Here is a 22,880-nt window from a genome sequence, read left to right as displayed (position 1 = left end):
GGAACCTACTCAGCAGGGGGTATGGGGCTAGCAAGGAAAATGGTTGCTGGGTTTCAAACTCATAAGCACGATTTTCATTGGCAAGTTTTTAAATTTTCCCCTCCTCCCATTGAATGCACAAACACAATCTGTGCTCTAATTTTCTGCCAGCCGCCTCAATGTATTAGATAGGCAACAAGCCCTATATAAAGGAGTGTTGTGTAGCAGATCTCTCTCTTTTTTGTTGGAGATTTGAAGAGACAAGAAGCTGCTGGTGGGCTTCTTAAAAGTGCTTCTGTGTGAAAGAGCTATTCACATAGAGAAGCATGGAGAAGCCCAGCCAGCAGGATGGAAACAACCGGAGCGGACATGGTAACACTTTTTGCTGAAGCAGGTGCCCGGCAACAAGGAAAGGGCTAGATCTCAACCCCCATAGTAAATGTATACATTCTCTGTCTTTTGTGTTCCTGTGTGTTTCTGAGGTCTTATCCAAATAAACCTAATTTTATTTCACTGCCTTGTTTTGCCTTGTGACTAATTATAAATGTGTTTAAATACCTGGTCTACCGTGACAGGCAATATTACTTGGAAACATCTTTTTAAAGAGCATTGTCACTCTGGCTCTGACAAGCCGTGCGGTAGTTTAAAAAAAATGCCCAAACTTGGATTTTTTTGCCAGTAACTGCTCTTCGGGTAGCTTTGATATGGACATCGCTGCTTAAACTTGCATATTTCACATCTCACCACGCAATTTGATTCACATTATTCGTAGGAAGGATACAAATGTATTGTTACTGCATAGAATTGAAGTTGGGGTCGCGGTGTTCGCTCACACACATTTCAGGTCAGGGGACCCCCTTGTTATTGAGGTACATGCCCCGGTATGGGGTGCTGGTATCTCCTGCAAGTTTAATTCTCCCGCGTCACGTGACCAGGATATTTAAAATTTGCAGGAGATACCGGCACTCCCTACGGAGGAGGCCTGTAACTCGGGAAGCAGAGGGTCCCTGTACCTCAAATTAATGTGATTCAGCTCCGGAGACTCCCTGCTTCAATAATATGTTAATAAAATTAAAATAAAAACAGTTGACTGTGAGAGCTATGCAGGGAGATGCAGTTCTCTCAGCACAGCTCTTACTGACTGGAGGGATATTGCACTGTAAGATCTTTGAAAAAGAAACTGCAAAGTCGATCGTTATGGCATTTTTGTACCAAACGGTATCAACTACTGTAAGTGAAAAATCTTACAGAATTCCGTTTTTACACAAATGTCATACTGTGAAGTAACAACATGTCAAAATAACCGATATGGTGATCTCATAGAAGCTGTTTAACAGTTTGATCCCGAAAGATCAAAAGAAAACCCTACAAAATTGCACTCTATGATAGAATAGGTATACTGATAATTGTATGAATAGTTCAGCCACTTGGGCTCTCTCCAAGGAGAAGGGTCTGTTTTAAAAATCAAAAATTTTTAATTTTATAACATCAAAAAAAATATATATGTGACATAGTGAAATAAGTATTAAAAATAACTTAAAATCCCCGTGGCGGAGTAGTAGGAATTTTCTGTAGTACAGAAAAGGTTGGGCAAATTGAAAGTATTTTAACCTATTAGGTTTTGAGCCCAATTTCCTACTGCGACATCCAAACTAATGCATCCAAAATGTTTTACCAAAAAGGATCTAAGAAACACCTCTGTTAACTGTTTGTGACACTAGGTAACTCTAGGTAACTCTTGTACCTCCGATAATTTGGAGTCCCTGATGATGTACACCTCAGTTATATATCCTTAATCTAGTATCAATTGATGAACTCCTAATCTCAGACTATAAGTGTTAGTATAATACTATAAACATTCTATTTTGACACACAGGTTAACTGCTTTCACAAACAGGACATATTATCATAGTATATTTAACCCTTTGGTTAACATCACAGTAATATCCGTATTTGGTATGGTGTATGTGTGTCTTAATGAATAGTATAATGTTTTATGTTAGAAGTAAAGGCAATCGAAATCGCTAGTCTCTAGGCAAACAGTACAATAATTCTGCCACAGCGGGTCAGAGTGGAAACAAGATGGTAAATACAAGCCATTTTTCAATAAATGACAACTCAAATCCAAGGTTTTGGAAATGCCTATGAGAGATATAGCAATGCTGCTAGTTCACCAATGCAAAGAAATAAAGCATTACTCTGCGATTCTATTGGTGACACATAAGCAGTTAGGGCATATTTGTCATAATATATACCCACATTCATATTAACAGTGTATATATTAGCAGTGTGTCTGAATCACGAGTATGCCATTATCTATTGTGGTAGTAAAGCATGCTATATGCGAAATCGCTAGTCTCTAAACAAACAATTTAACAGTTCTGCCTCGGTGGGTCAGAATAAGCAGTGGCTCATGATACAAGCTGTGTTTCCGGTAGTTGGTGTCGTGCTCCGATTACATCACGGATCGTGACGCTCTACTTCATCGACACACATTTCGCGAGGTTAACTCGCTTCTTCAGGTGGGTAGGAGTCTAGCATTCAGACCCTACGATATTTATACTTCCTGGATTGAGGGTGTGACTGTATCTTCTCTCCTATTAAAGCAAATGACATGGTTTGTGCCTATCGGCTGCTCTGAATTACGGACTCAGAGTGTGAGAGTGAGAAACACTTTGTGTCCTCTTAAGTAACTTTAGATTTGGCCACAGTATGAAGCAATTTTATATATATATATATATATATATATATATATATATATATATATATATATATATATATTGAGAGATGACAACTTTATGACCAACAGAAGAGTTGGTATCCACTTGCATGACTTTGGATTAGGGCACAATATAGTTTGGTATTTACACATCAACAGAGGCAATGGAACAGAAGATAAGTAAAGTGATTGATATTTCTGAGACAGAGGGTTACATTAATTACAATGTAGCAACCACAAATGTCATAATGTAGGAGTGTGACTAATAAACTAAGTGATATGCCCTCTAATGGTCAATACAGATCATTGCAGATATTAAACTATATACCCAGATCCCAAATCTAACCCTTAGTGATTTTGTGGTTTTTACAAGTAAGACGAGTAAATTAAACCCACATTTAGTCCCTGAGGGCTGAGTGTCTGCAACTGGAAAATCCAGTGGCATTGCCTCTGTAACAATCTTTTGTTCCAATTGCCTCTTCTGGGACCCAAAGTGACATGTTCTAGGCCTGCAAAGTTTAATGTATTACTATTTCCATTGTGGGTTTGCAAATACATGTGTTGCAACCGGGGTATCTCGGGAGTTTCTTATATCACCCAGATGCTCTAGTATTCTAGTTTTAAGCTGTCTGTGGGTTTTACCCACATATGCCTTCCCACAGCTGCATGTGATCAAATAAATCACTCCTGTTGTTTGACAGTTAATAAAGCTTTTTATCTTGTATGTACCTGTCTTTGTCATGTTTGTAAAGGTTTTTGTGACTTTCATTGCTCTGCAGGCTTTGCATCGTGAACATGGTTAAGATCCCAAGGGCCTATCCCCTAGCCAAGTTTGTAGCTGATTTTTCTGAAAGTGACTTTGTACCAACTTGTCACCAATATTCCTAGCTCTTCTGTATCCCTTGGCGGGATTGTCCAAAAGGACCTGTCTTAGGTCATTATCTTCCAATAATATGTTCCAATGTTTTTGGAGAATATTTTTAATTTGTTTTGATTGGTTCGAAAATGTGCTTATAAATCTTATATTTGCAGCACCTTATCTCATAGAAGCTACCTGAATACACTCCTAAATGAGGTAATACAAATAATCTAGTGGCATCACTACTGCTCTCTTTCTACTGTTAATACCTCTCCCTATACAATCTAGCATCCTGCTGGCTTTCCCCCTTGTTTGACTACTTAGAAGTCACCTGATATAGCAACTCCAAAGCCTTTCCTCTTAGTTTTTATCATGAAAGTGCCTTTAATCCCCTTTCTGCCTTTTGATATGACAAATACATGTGTTGCAGACATTATTGCACCCATTACCGAATGGCAACAGGCAAAACAGCGTTCTATTGTTACCGGCGCCTCGATTTGTTTGAATAGAGCCACGGTAAATTGTGTGATAAACATTGCGGCAACAGTAAAGACATATCCAGTAATTTCTAAAGTACAGTATAGCTGCCATCACTATCTTCACAGATAATAAATTCCACATTAACACCTTTATTTTCTCCTGATAAAATGTAATTTCCTCTAAACTCTAAAGGCCACATTCAATAATCTCCAAAGAAGCAGCTTCTTCTACAGTAAAATTACTGAACCTCTTCCCCCAGAAAATAGGCTGAAGTTATCACCTAATTTAATATATTAATTGTCTGAAGCATTTTCGGTAAAAAGGCAGCTAAGAAAATAGAGAAGCTGAAAAGTCTGCTGGCATTTTCTATTCGTCTACACTGTTTTCTCTCTTCAGTACCAATGATGACATATATATTCTTTACCAATATAAACCGAGCATAACGGATAATGAAATAATTTATTAACCCCTTAGTAGCCTACACTATGATTTCTAAAGAGTTAATACCCCTAACTACCTACCAATCTACCTACTACCTGCCATAAAGGCTAGTAAGGCATTGCTGTGTAGGATTACAGAATTAATCATATAGTCTTTTTTTATGTTTGGTCTGCTTTGGCACCCTGACCGTAGCTAGCTGGAAATGATAATTTACCCGATAAACTCTCTTTAAAGTTTATTTTGTACAGTTTGAATAGCAAGTCCTTTTGAATAGTAATGTGAGACACCCATAGTAAATACAGATAATACTAGAAAACTTCTAAAGACTAAACCAAGTGGGAGCAGAAAGGAAGGAGCAGATAAAATAATAGTACAGGCTGAAAAAAAACTTTAATGCGTGCTTGCTAATGCAAGCAGCCTGACAGATAAAATGGGGGAGCTTGAATTAATAGCTGCAATGGAGCAGTATGATATCATAGGCATTACTGAAACATGGTGGGATGAAATTTATGACTGGACAGTTAATTTAGAGGGTTATTCTCTTTTTCGGAAGGATCGAACAAATAGAAGGGGAGGTGGAGTATGTTTATATGTTAAACCGGATCTAAAACCTATTATGAAGGATGATGTCTATGAAGGGAATGATGAAAATGTAGAGACTTTGTGGATAGAAATTAGCAGTGGAGATAAAAGTATAAAGAAAATGTTTGTGGGAATATGCTATAAACCACCAAATATCTGTGAGATTGAGGAAGCTAAAATTCTTTTGCAAATGGAGAAGGTATCAAAACTGGGTCATGTTTGCATAATGGGGGATTTTAATTATCCAGACATAGACTGGGGCAATGAGATTAGCGTTATAACAAAAGGAAACAGGTTTTTGGGGGTGCTTAAAGAGAATTATATGACCCAAATTATTGAGGAACAAACAAGGAGAGGGGCAGTTCTGGATTTGGTCATATCAAACAAGGTAGAAGTAATAACAAATATTCAAGTCCTGAAACATTTGGGTAACAGTGATCATAACATGGTCTCATTTGAAATAAATTATCAAAAAACAGATTACTTGGGTTCAACAAAGACCTTAATCTTTAGAAAGGCAGATTTTAATAAACTGAGGTCTAATCTAGTAGTAATAAAATGGGATGATGTTTTTGCAGGGAAAAATGTAGAAGATACATGGGCAGTCTTTAAAACATTGTTAGAAAGCACACTTATCAGTGTATACCCATGGCTAATAAGAATAAAAAAAATAAGTCAAAACCAATGTGGCTAAATAAACAGGTAGGGGAGGAAATGGCTAAGAAGAGGAAGGCGTTTAGATTCTTTAAATCAGAAGGGACAGAGACATTGTATCAGAATTATAAGGAATGTAACAAAAATTGCAAAAGGGCAATCAAATTAGCAAAAATGGATAATGAAAAAAGGGTTGCAATAGAAAGTAAGGTCAACCCTAAAAAGTTATTTAAGTACCTTAATAACAAAAAAATGAGAAAAGAAAATATAGGACCATTTCAGTGTGAGATGGGTAGGCAGATTATTGGAGATAAGGAAAAAGCTAAGGTATTAAACAAATTCTTTGCCTCTGTGTTTACCAGAGAAGAATCAACTTCAATAGTATTGCCGCAGGAGGAAGCCACAACCTCCATATTAATGAACAATTGGTTAACTGAGGTAGAAGTTCATAAGCGACTTGAAAAAATTTAAGTAAATAAGGCACCTGGCCCCGATGGCATACATCCAAGAGTTCTCAAGGAGTTAAGCTAAGTAATAGCAAAACCATTATATTTAATATTCAAGGACTCCATTTCCACAGGCTCAGTACCACAAGATTGGCGTAAAGCAGATGTGGTGCCTATATTTAAAAAGGGAGCTAGATCACAACCGGAAAATTACAGACCTCTAAGCCTGACTTCAATAGTAGGGAAACTACTTGAAGGTTTAATACGGGATAATATTCAGGAATACCTAATGGAAAACAAAATTATTAGTAATAGTCAGCATGGATTTATGAAGGATAGATCTTGCCAAACTAACCTTATTTGTTTCTTTGAGGAGGTAAGTAGGAATTTAGACCAGGGTAATGCAGTTGATGTGGTCTACTAGATTTTGCAAAGGCCTTTGATACGGTTTCACACAAGAGGTTGGTGTACAAAATAAAGAAAATTGGACTCAGTAATAATATATGCACCTGGATTGAAAACTGGTTAAAGGACAGACAACAGAGGGTTGTCATAAATGGAACTTTTTCAGGTTGGGCTAAAGTCGTGAGTGGAGTACCTCAGGGATCGGTACTGGGACCCCTGCTTTTTGACTTGTTTATTAATGACCTTGAGGTTGGGATCCAGAGCAAAGTCTCCATATTTGCTGATGATACTAAATTGTGTCAAGTTATAGAATCAGAGCAGGATGTAATTTCTCTACAGAAGGACTTGGAGAGACTGGAAACGTGGGCAGGTAAATGGCAGATGAGGTTTAATACAGATAAATGTAAGGTTATGCATTTGGGATACAAGAATAAAAAGGCGACTTAAAAATTAAATGGAGATATATTGGGGGAATCCTTGATGGAGAAGGATTTAGGAGTGCTTGTAGACAGCAGGCTTAGCAATAGTGCCCAATGTCATGCAGTAGCTGCAAAGGCAAACAAGATCTTATCTTGCATCAAACGGGCAATGGATGGAAGGGAAGTAAACATAATTATGCCAATTTACAAAGCATTAGTAAGACCACACCTTGAATTTGGAGTACAATTTTGGGCACCAATCCTAAGAAAAGACATTATGAAACTAGAGAGAGTGCAGAAAAGAGCCACCAAATTAATAAAGGGGATGGACATTCTAGCTTATGAGGAGATGCTAGCTAAATTAGATTGATTTACATTAGAAAAGAGGTGTCTTAGAGGGGATATGATAACTATATTCAAATATATTCAGGGACAATACAAGGAGTTTTCAAAAGAACTATTCATCCCACGGGCAATGGACTCGGGGCCATCCCTTAAGTTTGGAGGAAAGGAAATTTCACCAGCAACCAAGGAAAGGGTTCTTTACAGTAAGGGCAGTTAAAATGTGGAATTCATTACCCATGGAGACTGTGATGGCAGATACAATAGATTTGTTCAAAAAATGTTGGACGTCTTTTTAGATGGGAAAGGTATAAAGGGATATACCAAATAAGTATACATGGGAAGGATGTTGATCTAGGGATTAATCCGATTACCAATTCTTGGAGTCAGTAAGGAATTAATTTTTCCCCTTAATAGGGGTTTTTTGTTTGCCTTCCTCTGGATCAAAAAGTAAGTATTACTTATAGGATAAAGTATCTGTTGTCTAAATTTAGCATAGGTTGAACTTGATGGACCTACGTCTTTTTTCAACCTCATCTACTATGTAACTATGTAACTATGGTATCTAGGAGAAGATGGCTTCGGCATTATTTCACAATAAAATTATCTAAGCTACAGTACTCTCTTCGGAGTATATTGAATAGGCTCCTAGGTGATGTCTGTCCATGAACAGTACAACTCTAAGGGTAAAAATATATGTTTTTATAACTTCTTAGTATTGAACCTTGACATACAGTATTCACAAAATGTTATCATGTTACTCCTTACTTTTTCAAAGTAAAATAGTTTTTCCTCAATCAGACCTTAAAATCAATTTTACCTACAGATGTATTGCACCTGTTATCACACACTATTTATCACATAATTTACTATGGCTTTATTGAGCCGTTGGTACTGTAACAACATTGCATGATTTCACACCTGGTAATGGGTGCAATAACATCTGCAACATCTGCATTTTAGTATATCTTCTCTGCAACTTGACATGTATCATAATGTTTATTTTCCTGTAGGTGCCCTATACTCCATATTCAAGGTGCAACCTTACTAATATTTACATAGGAGCAAAACAATGCTCTTGTACCTTTCATGTAGCTTTTTCCTAACATGAAGTACTATTGCTTAGCCCAGAGGTGCGCAAACTGGGGGGCGCAATATTGATTTGGGGGGGCGCAGACAGCGGGGGAGATTTTGCAGAGAAGCAGAGAGAAAAGCCGTCTGTAGCTGTAATTTCTCCTGCAGCTATTAGGTGGTGCTGTGCTACACAGCTTATGCTGCACAGGCTTTGACTTGCTGAATGCCGCATGATGAGGTGAGTGTGTGTGTGTGTGTGTGTGTGTGTGTGTGTGTGTGTGTGTGTGTGTGTGTGTGTGTGTGTGTGTGTGTGTGTGTGTGTGTGAGACATGTGTGGGAGACAAGATAGATATGGAGAGGGGGAGAGAAAGAGAGACATGGATATGTGGGAGACATATTGAGGGATTGAGGGGAGGGGAAGAGAAAGAGAGACATGGAGAGGTGGGAGACATATTGAAGGGAGGGGGAGAGAAAGAGAGACATGGAGAGGTTGGAGACATATTGAGGGGAGGGGGAGAGAAAGAGAGACATGGAGAGGTGGGAGACATATTGGGGGAAGTGGAGAGAAAGAGAGACATGTAGAGGTGGGAGACATATTGGGGGGAGAGAAAGAGAGACATGGAGAGGTGGGAGACATATTGGGGGGAGGTGAGAGAGAGACACTGGGAGAAGGTGAGAGAGAGAGAAACACTGGGGGGAGGTGAGAGACACAATGGCTGGAGGGAGAGACAAAATGGCTAAACGGAGGGATGATGGTCAGGCAGAGATGGCAGAATTGAGGGGCTTGGGAGGAGGATGAGTTTTGGGGGGCTGAGGGTTATTCTTTGGGTCAGGGGGTCAATTGTGACATATTCATCAGTACCCGCTTGAGTTTGGTTATGGGGGTCCCTGATCCCTGGGCAACATTTAAAACGGGAATAAAAAAATAACACATAAAACTGGTAGGTAGGAGTCGATGACACTGGGGAAAGCAAATGGGAGAAGGAAAAAAGGGGGGGGCAGGAGAGGGAAGGGATGTAGTAAAGAGGTGGATGAATGCCCCCTCAAATGGATTGCCTTTGTGCACCAGAAAAAAACATATTACCAGATGCCAGCAAACAATAAAATAAACAGTGATCCAATACTAGTATACTGCCTGTGCGCACGCCTGCAGCCCAAGCGATTTGTGAACTTGGCTGCAGAAGATTGTAGGTGCGTGGCGGATGCGTCACAAAGCTGGTTCGCACTTATTGGCTGAACCAGCTCACGTGTGCTGACGTCATGTGATTTTGATTACGTCAGGCAGGGGCTGGCCCCAAAAAATTTCATGGATGAAAAGGGGGGCTCGGCATAAAAAGTTTGCTCACACCTGGCTTAGCCTATTATCTATAATTATGCAATCTAACACTGACTTTTTTTGATCCCACTAATCCTAATGAATAACCATACAGTACATTATTTATATTTAACTTGATCTGCCATTTAATAGACTATGCAATGAATGGAAACCTTACTACCCACGCTATCTACCACAACCCCTCCCCCCCCCCCACCACCCACCCAACACATACAGTACAGTAATGGGCAAAATTACTATTATCCAGACTTGGATAATAGCTTATTTGCCCATTAAAAATAAAACATTATTCAGACAGCATAAACTAAATAAAGGTTCTAATTCTCCATGCCAGGGAGATATATGCACACACGCACACGCACACACATACATATATGTATATACACGCACACACATACATTCCCAATGAGTATAATATAGAAGTGCTAATAGCAAACATTTTGGAAATGTACCATTTATAATAAAAAAGCATAAGTGAAAAACATGCAAGAAGTATACTGTAAATATATAACACATGAATTTTATATAGATTAATATAATATAGCGTTCTAAGTCAAACGTCTTTGGGTTCTGTCAATGTAATTGTGTTTTGATTTTTATGATTTACATTGAATGAAAGACTTTTTAAAGTAACAGCATTTAAATACTTTACAATCCAAAATATATGTATCTTACTTTAGTTATCATAGTCAATTACATCATGTATGAATATTTCAACACACACATAAATAAAATAAATGATACTCTCAAATTTCTTTAATTGAATTAAAAACCTCACAATCACAAATACAATTTCTGTGATAAAACAGTGAGAAAAGACAAAGACATTTCACTTACAATGTGCGTGCTCAGCACACACAACTTTGTTTTATAGATATTGTGAAAAGAAGAGAAACTAAAATGGTGCATAACACTTATAAAACATTCTAAAACAGTATTTTCAGTTTGGAGGACAGAAGGGAGAGGGGAATATTTTTTAAACTTTAAAATATACATTTCAACAAGGTATAGGAAGGAAGTATATTTCAGAGAAAGACTAGAATTAGAAGTCATGTGCTGAAGCTAATGGGCTGTAATATACAGCATGCGGCCGCGCGTTCCTATGCGAACGCGCGTGCACGTGCCGCATGCTTTTTGTGTATATAGTGCCGGGAGCTGCAGGTAAGGTATATGTGTGTATATGTGTGTGTATGTGTGTGTATGTGTGTGTATGTGTACAGTATGTATGTGTGAGTATATGTGTGTGCATGGGTTGTGTGAGTGAAAGTAAGTTCTAGATAAGATTTTTTTAAAGAAAAAAAACTTTTATTGTATTGTATTGTATGTCTTTATTTATATTGCGCCAAAAGTGTACTCAGCGCTTCACAAAGAATAAATATATATATTTTTTACTTCTGCAGTTATTTACGCACGCACACACACACACACACACATCTATACAAACACGCATCCACGCATACATGCATACATACACACATACACACATACATACATTTGAGCGCAGGCAGCGGCGTGAAAAGATGAATTTCCTCATCTTCGCTGCTGTGTGTCGGCTCCCCTTCTATAGAAAGGCTGACTAACGTCAGCCAACTAAAAATGTGCGCGCACGGCGTAGCACGCGCCCGGCACTATAGAACGTGCCTAAGGCTGGCAGGCTTAGTTAGGGAAATATGTAGAAGTATACTACTTCATGGAATGGGTCAAATAGATTCTGAGGTTTTTTCAACATACAAAATAGGAAAATGTGCAAACTAGGTGGGACAAGTAGTTATTTTCTGACGTCAACTTCTATGTAACTGTTACATATGCATATAATATATATTATCTCTAACTGTGCATGCAATGTCTTATAATATAATGTATATCCTGTTCCCTTATGTAACTTTATATTTGTAACCATGTATTATTTGTCATTTTAACTCTATGCCCAGGACATACTTGAAAATGAGAGGTAACTCTCAATGTATTACTTCCTAAGAAAACATTTTTATAAATAAATAAATAATGTTTCTATTAAATTACTTATTTTACCTTGTGAAATATAACTTCCAAATAATGTACTGTTGGTTTTTGTTTTTCTTCCTGTGAATCAAGATAAATATAGTATGAATATCTTCACCATTAAAATTTAGCAACCTGATCACTGTATATTTCAACCTACTACTTCTACAGTATGTATTTTACTGTGTTACTTATTTCCCTGTGTGCTATCCATCTAAAGTGATACAGTATTTGCATTCACATACACCTTAACACCCTGGATTCCCTTATCAAACATTGATAGTTCTCAAGGACTCCAACCCCCTGTGGTCTCCCAGAGATTTCCAGCCAGACGTAAATCGATTTACAATAAATTAAACATACTAACAAAAAAAAGCATGGGATTGTGTGATAGTCCCTTCTTATGTGCCTCCATATGATTTGTGTGGGAAATTGGGCATCATTTTAAAGCAGTGTGAAGACAATAGTCCATCCCCTTAAAAATGTTACATAATAATTTCCATAATTAAAGTGTCATTTAGTGATTAGAACCTTCTACATCTGCCCTTTTTTGGTTTTCCTATGATGCCAGATAGAGGGCAAAAAGATGCAGCAGCTAGAGAGGCACCACCTGTCTATCCATTAGTGGTTTCATATATATGTTTAGGGGGGATGGGGGCACATCTTTATTTTTGGAATTACTGTACTGTATTTTTACAGGGGTCATCATTCCAATGAAGGAATGTGATGATAAAGAACTTAACCTTATTTCTATGTGACTACATAATATGATACTAAAAGTCACCATCGCAGTTATTTTATATCAAATAATTGAAAAATACAACACTACAGACACATTTTTTTTAACTCCGCTAATACTGTGGCAAACAAGCAGAAATTAACCAGTTATAAAAAAATTCTAATAACAGCTCAAATAAATATGTTTATTAAAAGATGTATTAAAAAAACCTAGACTTTGAATGAAAAAAGGAAAATACTTAACCTATGTAACTGTGTTTCCCACACCTGGTGGAAGATTTGGCCATTACTGGTCGTGTGGTGCATGATACCTGCTGGTAACAGGAGGCTGAGTCGTCCGCCGGTGGAATTGGGGGCACAGGCCTAGGCTTCTGGGGTTTATAACCTACATATCTCTTTAGCAGTGCAGCGCCTCCATCTGCCGTAGGCTCCAGGAACTGAAGGTGATCTGCCATGGTAGAACTATTACCTCTCCCCCAAGTAAGGTCACAGACCAGGCAGGAGGTATAACAACAGGAATGGTTTATTATATCTTCTGTACAGCACAGTAACAGGGCAGGCTTCTGCCTGATGCAGTACTTCTCAGCTACCACTAAAGGATGGTCCCTGGACCGCCACTACTGGCCAAGGGCACCCACAGCCATCCTAGCTCTTCCCTGCCTCCCTAGCAGAGGCAGAGGTATGGTGCACATTCACACTCACTCACCCCCGGAGGGAAGAGGACTGGAGAAGACCCAATAATCAGCCTCTCCAATGTGTGACCTGCCTTCCTCAAATGGGGAAAGGCACTGCTAAATTTGGTGGTATCTTCCCTTAAGTACAGCAAGGGGGATGGCACCAGGTCCGACTCATGATTGGTCATGCCCAGGCCTGATGCCACCGCCCCCCTCTGTCACTCAAGTGCCAAGCCAAGGAGGTGAAAACCCCATAACAACTACTGGCAAGGTCTGCTTGTACCAGGGATTACTGCCAGGAGGGAAGCAAACTAGTAGCCACAGATGGCATGGCTACACCTATTATTTAGCTGTTTATGTTTATATCTACTTTTTTTTAAGGTTCTTGCTGACATTACCCATAACATTGATTTTCCCTCTAATATTGTTGAGCATGTATTTACTGCAGCATTGAGATACTCTGGGGTTTTCTCTTTAGTGCAGGTCCTCTGTTGCAAGTAGCTGAGAGAAGCTGAGACACAGACATACATAGACACACACATTATTTATTAGAGTCCCAAGTGCTATGTATACTGTATATCCCATGAAGCACACATTCAAACAGGTGGAAAGGCACCAGTGTACCAGAAATGGGTGTAGTTGAGATTTCTGGGAAATGCTAATCACATATGCAAATGACTCCTATTAGCACATTTATAATAAATTAGGACTCCCTATTTCTTTAATTTAGGACACATTTTTAAAAGCTTTTTTAAGTTAGGTGAATCAACATTTTATTTGGTCAATTCCTGAAAATTTGAGTTAAATTCTAATGTTGACAAATAATTTGCCCATCTCTAGTTTTAAGGAAGTCATACATATTTTCACATGTTATTTCATGGATACATTCTTGTTTTAATATTGATAGAAAATATGCTCCATATATTTCAGTGAGTCTTTTTTTTTTTTTTTTTTTGCTATTGTCCACTTTATGTTCAGCACACAGTACAATGGTTGTGTTTTACTTTTACTGTAGGTGTGGCAACTTACATGTGTATTACTCCTGAGGGCATATGGAATCAACAAGGTCCTGACATCAGCAACTGCTCATCTCCATGGATCAATCACATTGGGCAGAAGGTGAGTTCTGTGTCCTTAATGTATTTTTATGTACAGATGCAGCCGTCCTTCCTAGTCTTGGTGCCGCGAGCAAAACTCTGGAACAATGTGGCGCAGTGGGAGGCGGCTGCCATAACAGTGCTGTGGGGGGTCCATTCCTTTCAATGGGACTCCCTGCAGTGTTCATCCTCCAGGGGATAATCTGCACAATCACAGGACCGCATGCGATCACGGCACCAAAACCAGTAAGTATGATCACAATAATTCAGCATTTAGTTAAACAATGGGCATTCTTTCATACGGAATAATTTGCAATCCTGGCTACTGCAATGGGAATGTAAGAATCAAACACATTTTTGAAGAGAGCGTCATTTTCATTTGCTTTAGTTAATATTTTTCTCAATTTTATCACACCTGCACAGACATACAAAATCTTTCTTTCAAAGATTTTACAGATAGATTATTTACTAAGTTGATTGCAGCTATGCCAGTATGTATTTAAAAAAAATACATTAGAGCCAGTGAGTCATTTAACATGCTATTTTTAGCTCTGACGGTCCCCCGGCTGTACTGATACAGTTCAGTTTTACCAAACTAAAAAATAGCATGGTTTAGCTCCACATGATCCCCCAGATCTAATTCTGTAAAAATAAAGACGGTCCAAAATGGGCAGAAGAAATAGGTATAGACTGCACTCAAAATTTCCAATTGGATTGCTAATTTTTCATCAGGTTTTTTTTTTTTTGTTCGTTTTGAAAATGCTTGTGACCAATTTGACCTTGGGTCTTCACAAGTCTAGTTTTACTTCCTCCAGCTTGTTTTGCCTCTCAAACTTCCTCATGTTATTATAGAACCACAACGTGTGCCAGTTGGAAGGAATGCAGCTGTCCCACTTGTCCCACTACAGAGCTCTCTAGACATAGAATAGCTAGCAAGCAAAGTCCTTGTCACAGTCTCTCAGAGTGATTTTCACACAAAGAAAGCACACAGCATAGTAGGGATTTTGGGGACTCCTTTCACCCCTTGTGCGGCTCTTTGCACATCACAGTGCGCTTCATTGTTTTCATTTTAGCACCACAGATAAAGTAAATTACCGTCTTTGAGATGCCTTTCAGGTTTTGGTCAAAGGTGGCTGAGTCTGGGCCACATACTGCAAAACAGGAAGAATTTCATTCCGCATCACCAGTATGTTATCCTCCATGTTAAGGTGTCTGAAGCGCCATAATTAAGAAGGTGCTGGAAACATACAATGTTACAGATGTAGCGGCCATTATTTTAACACATCACGCGGTGTATACCTCAGAATACCCATGTTATGGCGCGGGATTGCTTCCAACCGTACCGCCTTAAGACGTGAGTGCATAAAATGGCATTTTATTGTTGTGGCTTTTAAACACCTGAAATTGACACAGTAGCAGAGTACTGTACACATTACAATTCATTCATTTCATTGTATTTAATTGTGCACACAATCTATGAAATTCAAACAAAGCAACTGCGATAAACACGTGTGCCTGGGGCGATTGGACGTGTTCATGCCGCGTGGAGTACAGCAGCGCACATGAAAATAATGGCCTCTGCATTTGTATGTGAGCTGCCCACACTACCCATAGCAATAACATTTCAAGGCAAAAGCCCTTTCATCAGATTACTCACATGTGATCTGACAAAACGGCTACTGCCTTGAAACGTTATTGCTTTCTTAGGAGAACTCCAATATTAGCTCTGACTTACTGTAAATAACAGAACAATAACCTGAATGAACTTTAGTGAACAGAATATAATAGAATAGCACCTCATTTGTATATAATTAGCATCTCATTATCACTAATGTATTGATATTGTTAATGCTCTTTATGGGATAAAACATTGCTTAATGTTATATTATTGTCCTTAGTGGATCACGTGATGATAATATCAGTCTAATGGAACTTGGTACATGTAAGCCATATTGAATATGCTGTGAAGTCATGCCTCCACGACAGTGAAGCCTCTGAGATCCAATCATATCAATGGAACTTTGAGGCTTGGGGGGAAAGGATTCAGAGTATACTGTATAGGCCTCAAAGGATAGTTTATTGAAATGTTAAAAAAAATTCTCACATCATTGACCACAGTACTTATTAGCCTTTCTACATCTTTAAAATTCATTTAAAACACTAGGGGAGACAGAGACCCGCTCAGCCTAAGAGTGTAAGAAAAGGGTGCACTAGGGGAAAGGTAATCAAGTTACAAATGGGTATCAGAGCCAGAGCATTACTCCAGAGGTGGAGAGTAGGCTGAGATAAAAAGCCCTCAAATAGCATGCACTCGCTAATCTAGATGGTAAACTAATATGTGTGTGACTGGAAGCTAATGCAGGGTAAAGAGTTAACCAGTGCAAGATTGCATTGATACATAGGTAGTGAGATAATAGAAAGTCTCACAAACAAATGGTCATTACCAGCAGGGGCTTAGTCATAGAGAGGGAAAAGCCCAGGGGTCCGTGCTCTTGGGGGCCGCACTCTAGAGTAACCAAGCCACCAACTGCGCATGTGCGAACAGCGCTTGCTGGCTGCGCATGCGCAATCGCCACTTGCTGGCTGCTCATGCACATGCGCAATCGGCACTTGCCAACCGCGCATACGCAATCTGCCTTTGCTGGTCGCACATGCGCATGAGTGACTGGCAAATGCCAAAAGTGCTTGCGAGTCCGGCAAGTGCCAATCGCGCATGAATCACCAATGAATTAAAAAAAAATTGCTCGGAGACCCGGCAATGTCTTGCTACGCCAGGGTGTGCTTGTTCAAATTTAGCTAAGCTGACAGGTAATGGCAGCTATACGCGGTAATGAGCCCCTCCTTCTGGTAACTGATGTTGTGAGGTCAAGCACTTTGTGTTTAATATCTCAGCAAACAGTGAATGGCTCCCCATTGATATACAACTGTCGCAAAGGCTGATGGAACAGCTGCTTAATGGGTATAACACTAATGTGACTGGTTTGTGGGAGATAAGCAGTATATATATCCCCTCAAACCTCCCTCCAAACAAATTAGGGAGAGATGAATTATTGAAAAAGGAACATACATTAGATAACCTGGGATATATGCTGTCTATACAAAGTAACTTTAAATGAGACACAGATCCTAAAAAATATCCTTAAAACCAATCAGTCAAAAGTCCCTTGTGATTAAGGGGTACCAGTATTTGACTCAATAGTATTAAAACCCACAACCCTGCCATTCAGGGCAGCAGCTCTAGCATTTAACTAACCAGGATGCTCGGAAATGCAGCATACGTTTGAGCTCTACTACTCACACCAGTAGCTCCCTCCCCCTAGCTTCCTTTAAAGCAGCAAAGGATAAAAAGTTATTAGATAATAGTTTTTTTTATTCAACTCTTAATGCCATTTGTAAGCAGTTTTAAAGCACCCTTTGATTTTTATAGCAGGTTTTAGCCCACCTCACAAGCAGTGCAATGCAACACTTTCTTGTTTGTGATAATGTGTTGCCAATAATATAGCAGTTTGAGATGCAAACTATAACAATAGATAAGGTTAAGTTACACTGATTGAAAGATTGATGGCAACTGGATGGCGGCCATTATGTTAGGCACACAATAAGGATTTTTACAGATTTATAACAGAGCACCAAATAATTGCCAGCTTAGGTAAGAATGTAAAATTATAAATTGTCACATGCTTTACATAAAAAATAAGAAAGAAAAAATGGGAAAGTAGTATTGTTGCTTTAAAAGCAGACAATTTCCACTTTCTGGCTGCCAGTTCAACGTTCATTGTGCAAAAAAATGGAGACACCTGTGACACCTGCATTTTCCAGCATTGGTTTAGTTCAATAATAGAGATTCTGCCTTGGATGGCAGGGTTGTGAGTTCTGATACTGTTGGGTTTGATACTGGAATCCTGTTAAGGTTCAGTTCAATCTGCCATTTAAAAAAAAAATATATATATATATATATTTTTTTTCCCCCATTCAATATGCGCATCAATACAATCTGCACACTGACAAGTGATTGGATTCGCCGGTCTGCCTGGTAAGGAATTTATATATATATATATATATTGTCTTTGTCCTCTTTCATTGTGTGTCCTATATATATATATATATATATATATATATATAATATTATATATATATATATTTATATATATATATATATATATATATATATATATATATATATATATATAAATATATATATATATAATATTATATATATATATATATATATATATATATATATATATAGGACACACAATGAAAGAGGACAAAGACAATCCCCTAAAATAGCACTCTTTTTTCTCCCCTGTGTTTTTTCCTTGGCTATAAGTTATATTATTGCTTATATACACTTTGATGTATATAAGGTTATTGATTGCATACTTTTCCTTATGCCCTTAGTTACACTTTATATTTTGTAGCAGGGTTTTTTTGCTTTAAGGGTTATTTCTTTTCCTTTTTTGTTCCATTTATTTTTTTTGTGTCAATTTATATCATACTCTTTATTATTTAGACACATCTTTAGTTTTTGGATCAATTGATAGTACTTTAGAGAGTCACTGCCCACATATTCTTAGCTGTCATTAGCATGTTCATGTTTTTAAGTTAGTGTGTCTTGCTGTTGCATTAATAAAATCTTGTTCATTTTTCTACATTGGCAGAGCATCTGGGTCTTTTTGCTATATTCTTATTATTTATTTTTGTGGTATATTTCAGAGTGCTATTTTAGGGGATTGTCTTTGTCCTCTTTCATTGTGTGTCCTATATTTGTATCTATCCCCCAGCACCATCAGGTTACCTTTATTTTATTCCAGCCTTTTTGGGTGTATATTTCTTTATACCTGATCAGTCAGTGTTATTTTGGGCCTGATTTAACCACTTATATTTAGTGTTGAGCAACAAACATTTAATATATATATTAAAACACAACAGCGCAATACCACAAACAAAATGTCCTCAAACCTTAAACATAAAAATATGAATAAGACCCAGAAAAAAATATATAAATAAATTTAAACAATTAAGCAAACTTGATAGTCCAGGTAATATTCCAAGCTTCAAACCAGGGAGAAGCTAATAACCAATTGTTATAGCGGGGGGCAGCCGAATCCAAAGGAGGAATCACTTCCACAACTGAAATGAAAAAGAAAAGAAAAAAGCGCACCCCCTAGTGCTTTATCTTAACAGTAGGAAGATGAATATTTATTTATAAAAATAGGTGGTAGGCAATGCACACTTACAAGAAATAAATATGTAATGTTCACATAAAAGGTATCTTTAAGGAGCCTCGAATGCCCAGCCGGTAGATGGATTATGGGGACACAACCAACTCACTGCGATCACACTGGGCAGATGGCGTCTCTCAAAGCATAGACAGCTTGTGCTAGCTGGTCAATGGCACAGTCCAGGCTTAACCGCGGGGTCCTCCGCCAGGACACAGGCAATCAATAGGCTCCTAAAAAGTTCAATGGAAGTCTCTCCAATAGTGACGCGGAAGTACCGCGAGATTCTAGTGACGTCAGCCCTACGCGTTTAGTCCGCAACTGCGAACTTCGTCAGGGGTTGATCTTAAAATATTGAATTAGCGCCAATGTAAGGTATATAATATAAAATTATTAAAGATATAATTGACAAAATATACTAATATAAACAAGTGTGAAAATGGTCAAATAAATAAACAATTGATAAAATATTGAATAATTGACTAATGAATAAATGATGAGAATAAAAACACAATCAAATAAAATGTCCACATAAATGTCCATGAAGAATTTAAAAATAAAAAATTAGAAAATATACGATGCCATGACTTCTCCGCAGCTTCTCAAAAGATGGACCACATCAACAATTATAACTAACAGAGAAAAGAGAAGAGAGGAGCATGCTACATAGAATAAATCTGTACAGTATTTATTCTCAAAACTAGTCATGTAAAATAGCACATTCACAAGTGTAGCTAGAATTAAAGCATTTAAAGTCAGTCTATCTCTTGAGAGATGATATTCATTTAGAACTTCTCATATGCCACGAATAAGGATTATCACCGGAACTCCAAAGGCAATCTTGAAACAATGCAGTCCTTATGTTGGAGCCTCCAAGAGAACAGAGAGGCAATGGAGTACATCGCAACAATTAGTTCTTAAATGTTTATAGTATACCACAATAGATTGGGGCAAGTGTTTCGATACACAAGCCGCTCGTGACAACGTGATGACGTAATATGTCACAGCATCCGGGTCCCTACGCGTTTCCCCCTATTAGTTTTTTATTATTAAGCTCGGCTAACACGGTACAGATACCTCTACATATATAGGGGGAAGGAACAGCACAGATAACATTCCAAGAGACACTGTTTTTAAGTAATCCATGCTTCATTCATTGTAACATCGCCGGAAGAAGAGATCAGTGTATCTCGAAAGCTCGCACAAATAAAAGCATTTCGTTAGCCACAGAACGGTATCATCTATTTATTTTTTGATTATATATATATATATTTAAATATATTATATACACAGTACATCTATATATTGTATTGTATGTCTTTATTTAAATAGCGCCAAAAGTGTACTCAGATATATATATTATATATATACATATATATATATATTGGAAAAAAAAGAGGAAAAGCCCGATCCATGTGTAAAATCCAACTATAAAGTTTTAATATAAATGACAAGACAAATGCAGACTCACAATTTGTCAATACAAATAAAGCATTGTATGGGTAAACCCATGCGCCAACATATAGCCTGCTCGCCGACCGCTTGCTCCGTTATGTCCGACCTCACTGCTGCCGGAGTATCACCATAGATCATCCCCCCGGCAACTCAAATGAACAGTCTGTCGTTCCTGGCAAGTTTTTTTGTTGTATTACGTATTGCGTGCGGCTCAGGGAATGTCTTCCCCTTCCTGGCAATTGGCGTATGAGCTAGTCCACCACCGTAGCTCAGTAAAACCACGTCCCTTTGGGAGTCTGCTGTGAGGCTAGTACTTATCTAGGCGCTGTCTAATTTTACATATATATATATATATATATATATATATATATATATATATAATATATATATATACGTTTTAAGTTATGGTGGGTGATAAAGGCAACAAGAAACCTCCACCGTATTGCATATAGCAAATAAAAAGATCACTTGTGAGCACATTCACATGTCTTAGGCAGGTTTGCATCACTGCCTTTCACCATTATCCCCAGCACACAGTGTTTTCACTGCACCACGGATTTTTTAGGCTTTTGCACAATGTCTAGAATGTGCATATGTCCAAATGCTACAAAAAAGGGCCTAGGAGAAACTTGCAATAACTGAAATAAAGAAGCTAATAAGCGCACCATTCTATATAAATCACACATAAAGGATGAGAAAACCGACCTAAGGCTATGGCCCCACTCGTCACAGCTGCATGTGTGCTGGAGCATCTGGTGGCACGTGCACCAGTTTCAGCTGCGACCTGTGGTCTGCGGTTGTGCTTGCAGTGGAGAGCAGGAGATCCGACGGGGGGAGGCGGGAGGGGGGGCATTGTCGGGGCTCGGCCATGAGGTCACATGGCTGGTTCGCCCTCATAGGCTGAACCACCACCGTGACATGGTCATTACTCGGCCGCCATGCCAAAAGACACAAATATTGTCTTTTGGCCAAGGCAGCCGCGCATCGCGCCTTGTGCTCGCTCGCACACACGCTGACTGGGCCTGCCCCATAGAGGGCTGTGCCTTTTGTGCGGCATGCACCCCAAAGCGCGTGCTGCCACGGCCACTGGGGACCTAGCCTTACGCTATAAATTGGAAGGCATAGTCTAAGATTCCTCTAGTACTGCCTAAGTCCATGGCATCACTGCATTGTATACAAATGCCTGCCTTCATGATGCTAAACAATAGACATAGGGCAGAGAACGAGCCACATAAATATAAGACGCATATAGATGCAGCGGCCGTTATTCGAACACTTAACGAGTTGTATATCTCGGAATACCCGTGTCATGGCACAGGATTTCTTCCAATCGTACCACCTTAAGACGCGAGTGCAGGCCACACCACATCAACAAATGTGTGCCTTATTTTATTCATATATACCATGTGATGGTAGGGGGTAGCCAGTCTTCATAATAAAGGTGAAGCCCGACTGTTATCCCTGAAAACCATGGGTCTCTGGCAGCTAAGTAGCACCATAAACCATGGACATTGTAATGTATAGGAAAAACCTGACCTGTTGTGTGGTTTACCTTTTCCCCATCCCCAATAAACATGGGATTTCGCGAGTGGGAGTTTCATGGGGGATATTTGGTTCAATATGTGTTTATATTTTGTGTAGGAGTTCAGGGGACAAAGTTACCGGTAATCCCATAATCCTCCCCGAGGTACAGGCATGATTTGCAGGTATGAATGGTGAATTACACCGGGGCTACACAGTGTCCCCCAGAATCCTAGTTTTCAAGCCTAAGTATCCCAGACCCATTTCCCTTACATGTATAAGGTTTCCCAAGAGATATGTGTTTAATAAAACGATGTGTTATGTTTTATACAGAATGTAATAATGTCTTACAGTCAGCCTAGGCATCTACAAAGGCGCCGGGATGTCTGCATAGACATCGTAGATCAAAGGGGAGAAGGGATTTTAGGAGGTGAGA

The 22,880-nt window shown here is 38.7% G+C and overlaps 1 protein-coding gene across 24 annotated transcripts in view; it reads left to right on the top strand.

Moving 5' to 3' along the window:
- Nucleotides 1-22,880, top strand: part of ADGRL3 (adhesion G protein-coupled receptor L3) — a 2,053,745-nt gene that overhangs the window by 1,499,176 nt on the left and 531,689 nt on the right. For all 24 annotated transcript variants that reach the window (XM_075603418.1, XM_075603394.1, XM_075603400.1 and 21 more), the window contains one exon: nucleotides 14,165-14,268. In XM_075603418.1, coding sequence (XP_075459533.1) covers nucleotides 14,165-14,268 — 104 coding nt within the window. The remainder of the gene's footprint in view (nucleotides 1-14,164; nucleotides 14,269-22,880) is intronic.

Source organism: Ascaphus truei, chromosome 1 (genome assembly GCF_040206685.1).
Source record: "Ascaphus truei isolate aAscTru1 chromosome 1, aAscTru1.hap1, whole genome shotgun sequence".
Lineage (NCBI taxonomy): Eukaryota > Metazoa > Chordata > Amphibia > Anura > Ascaphidae > Ascaphus > Ascaphus truei.
This window is presented reverse-complemented; position numbering and strand designations above follow the sequence as displayed.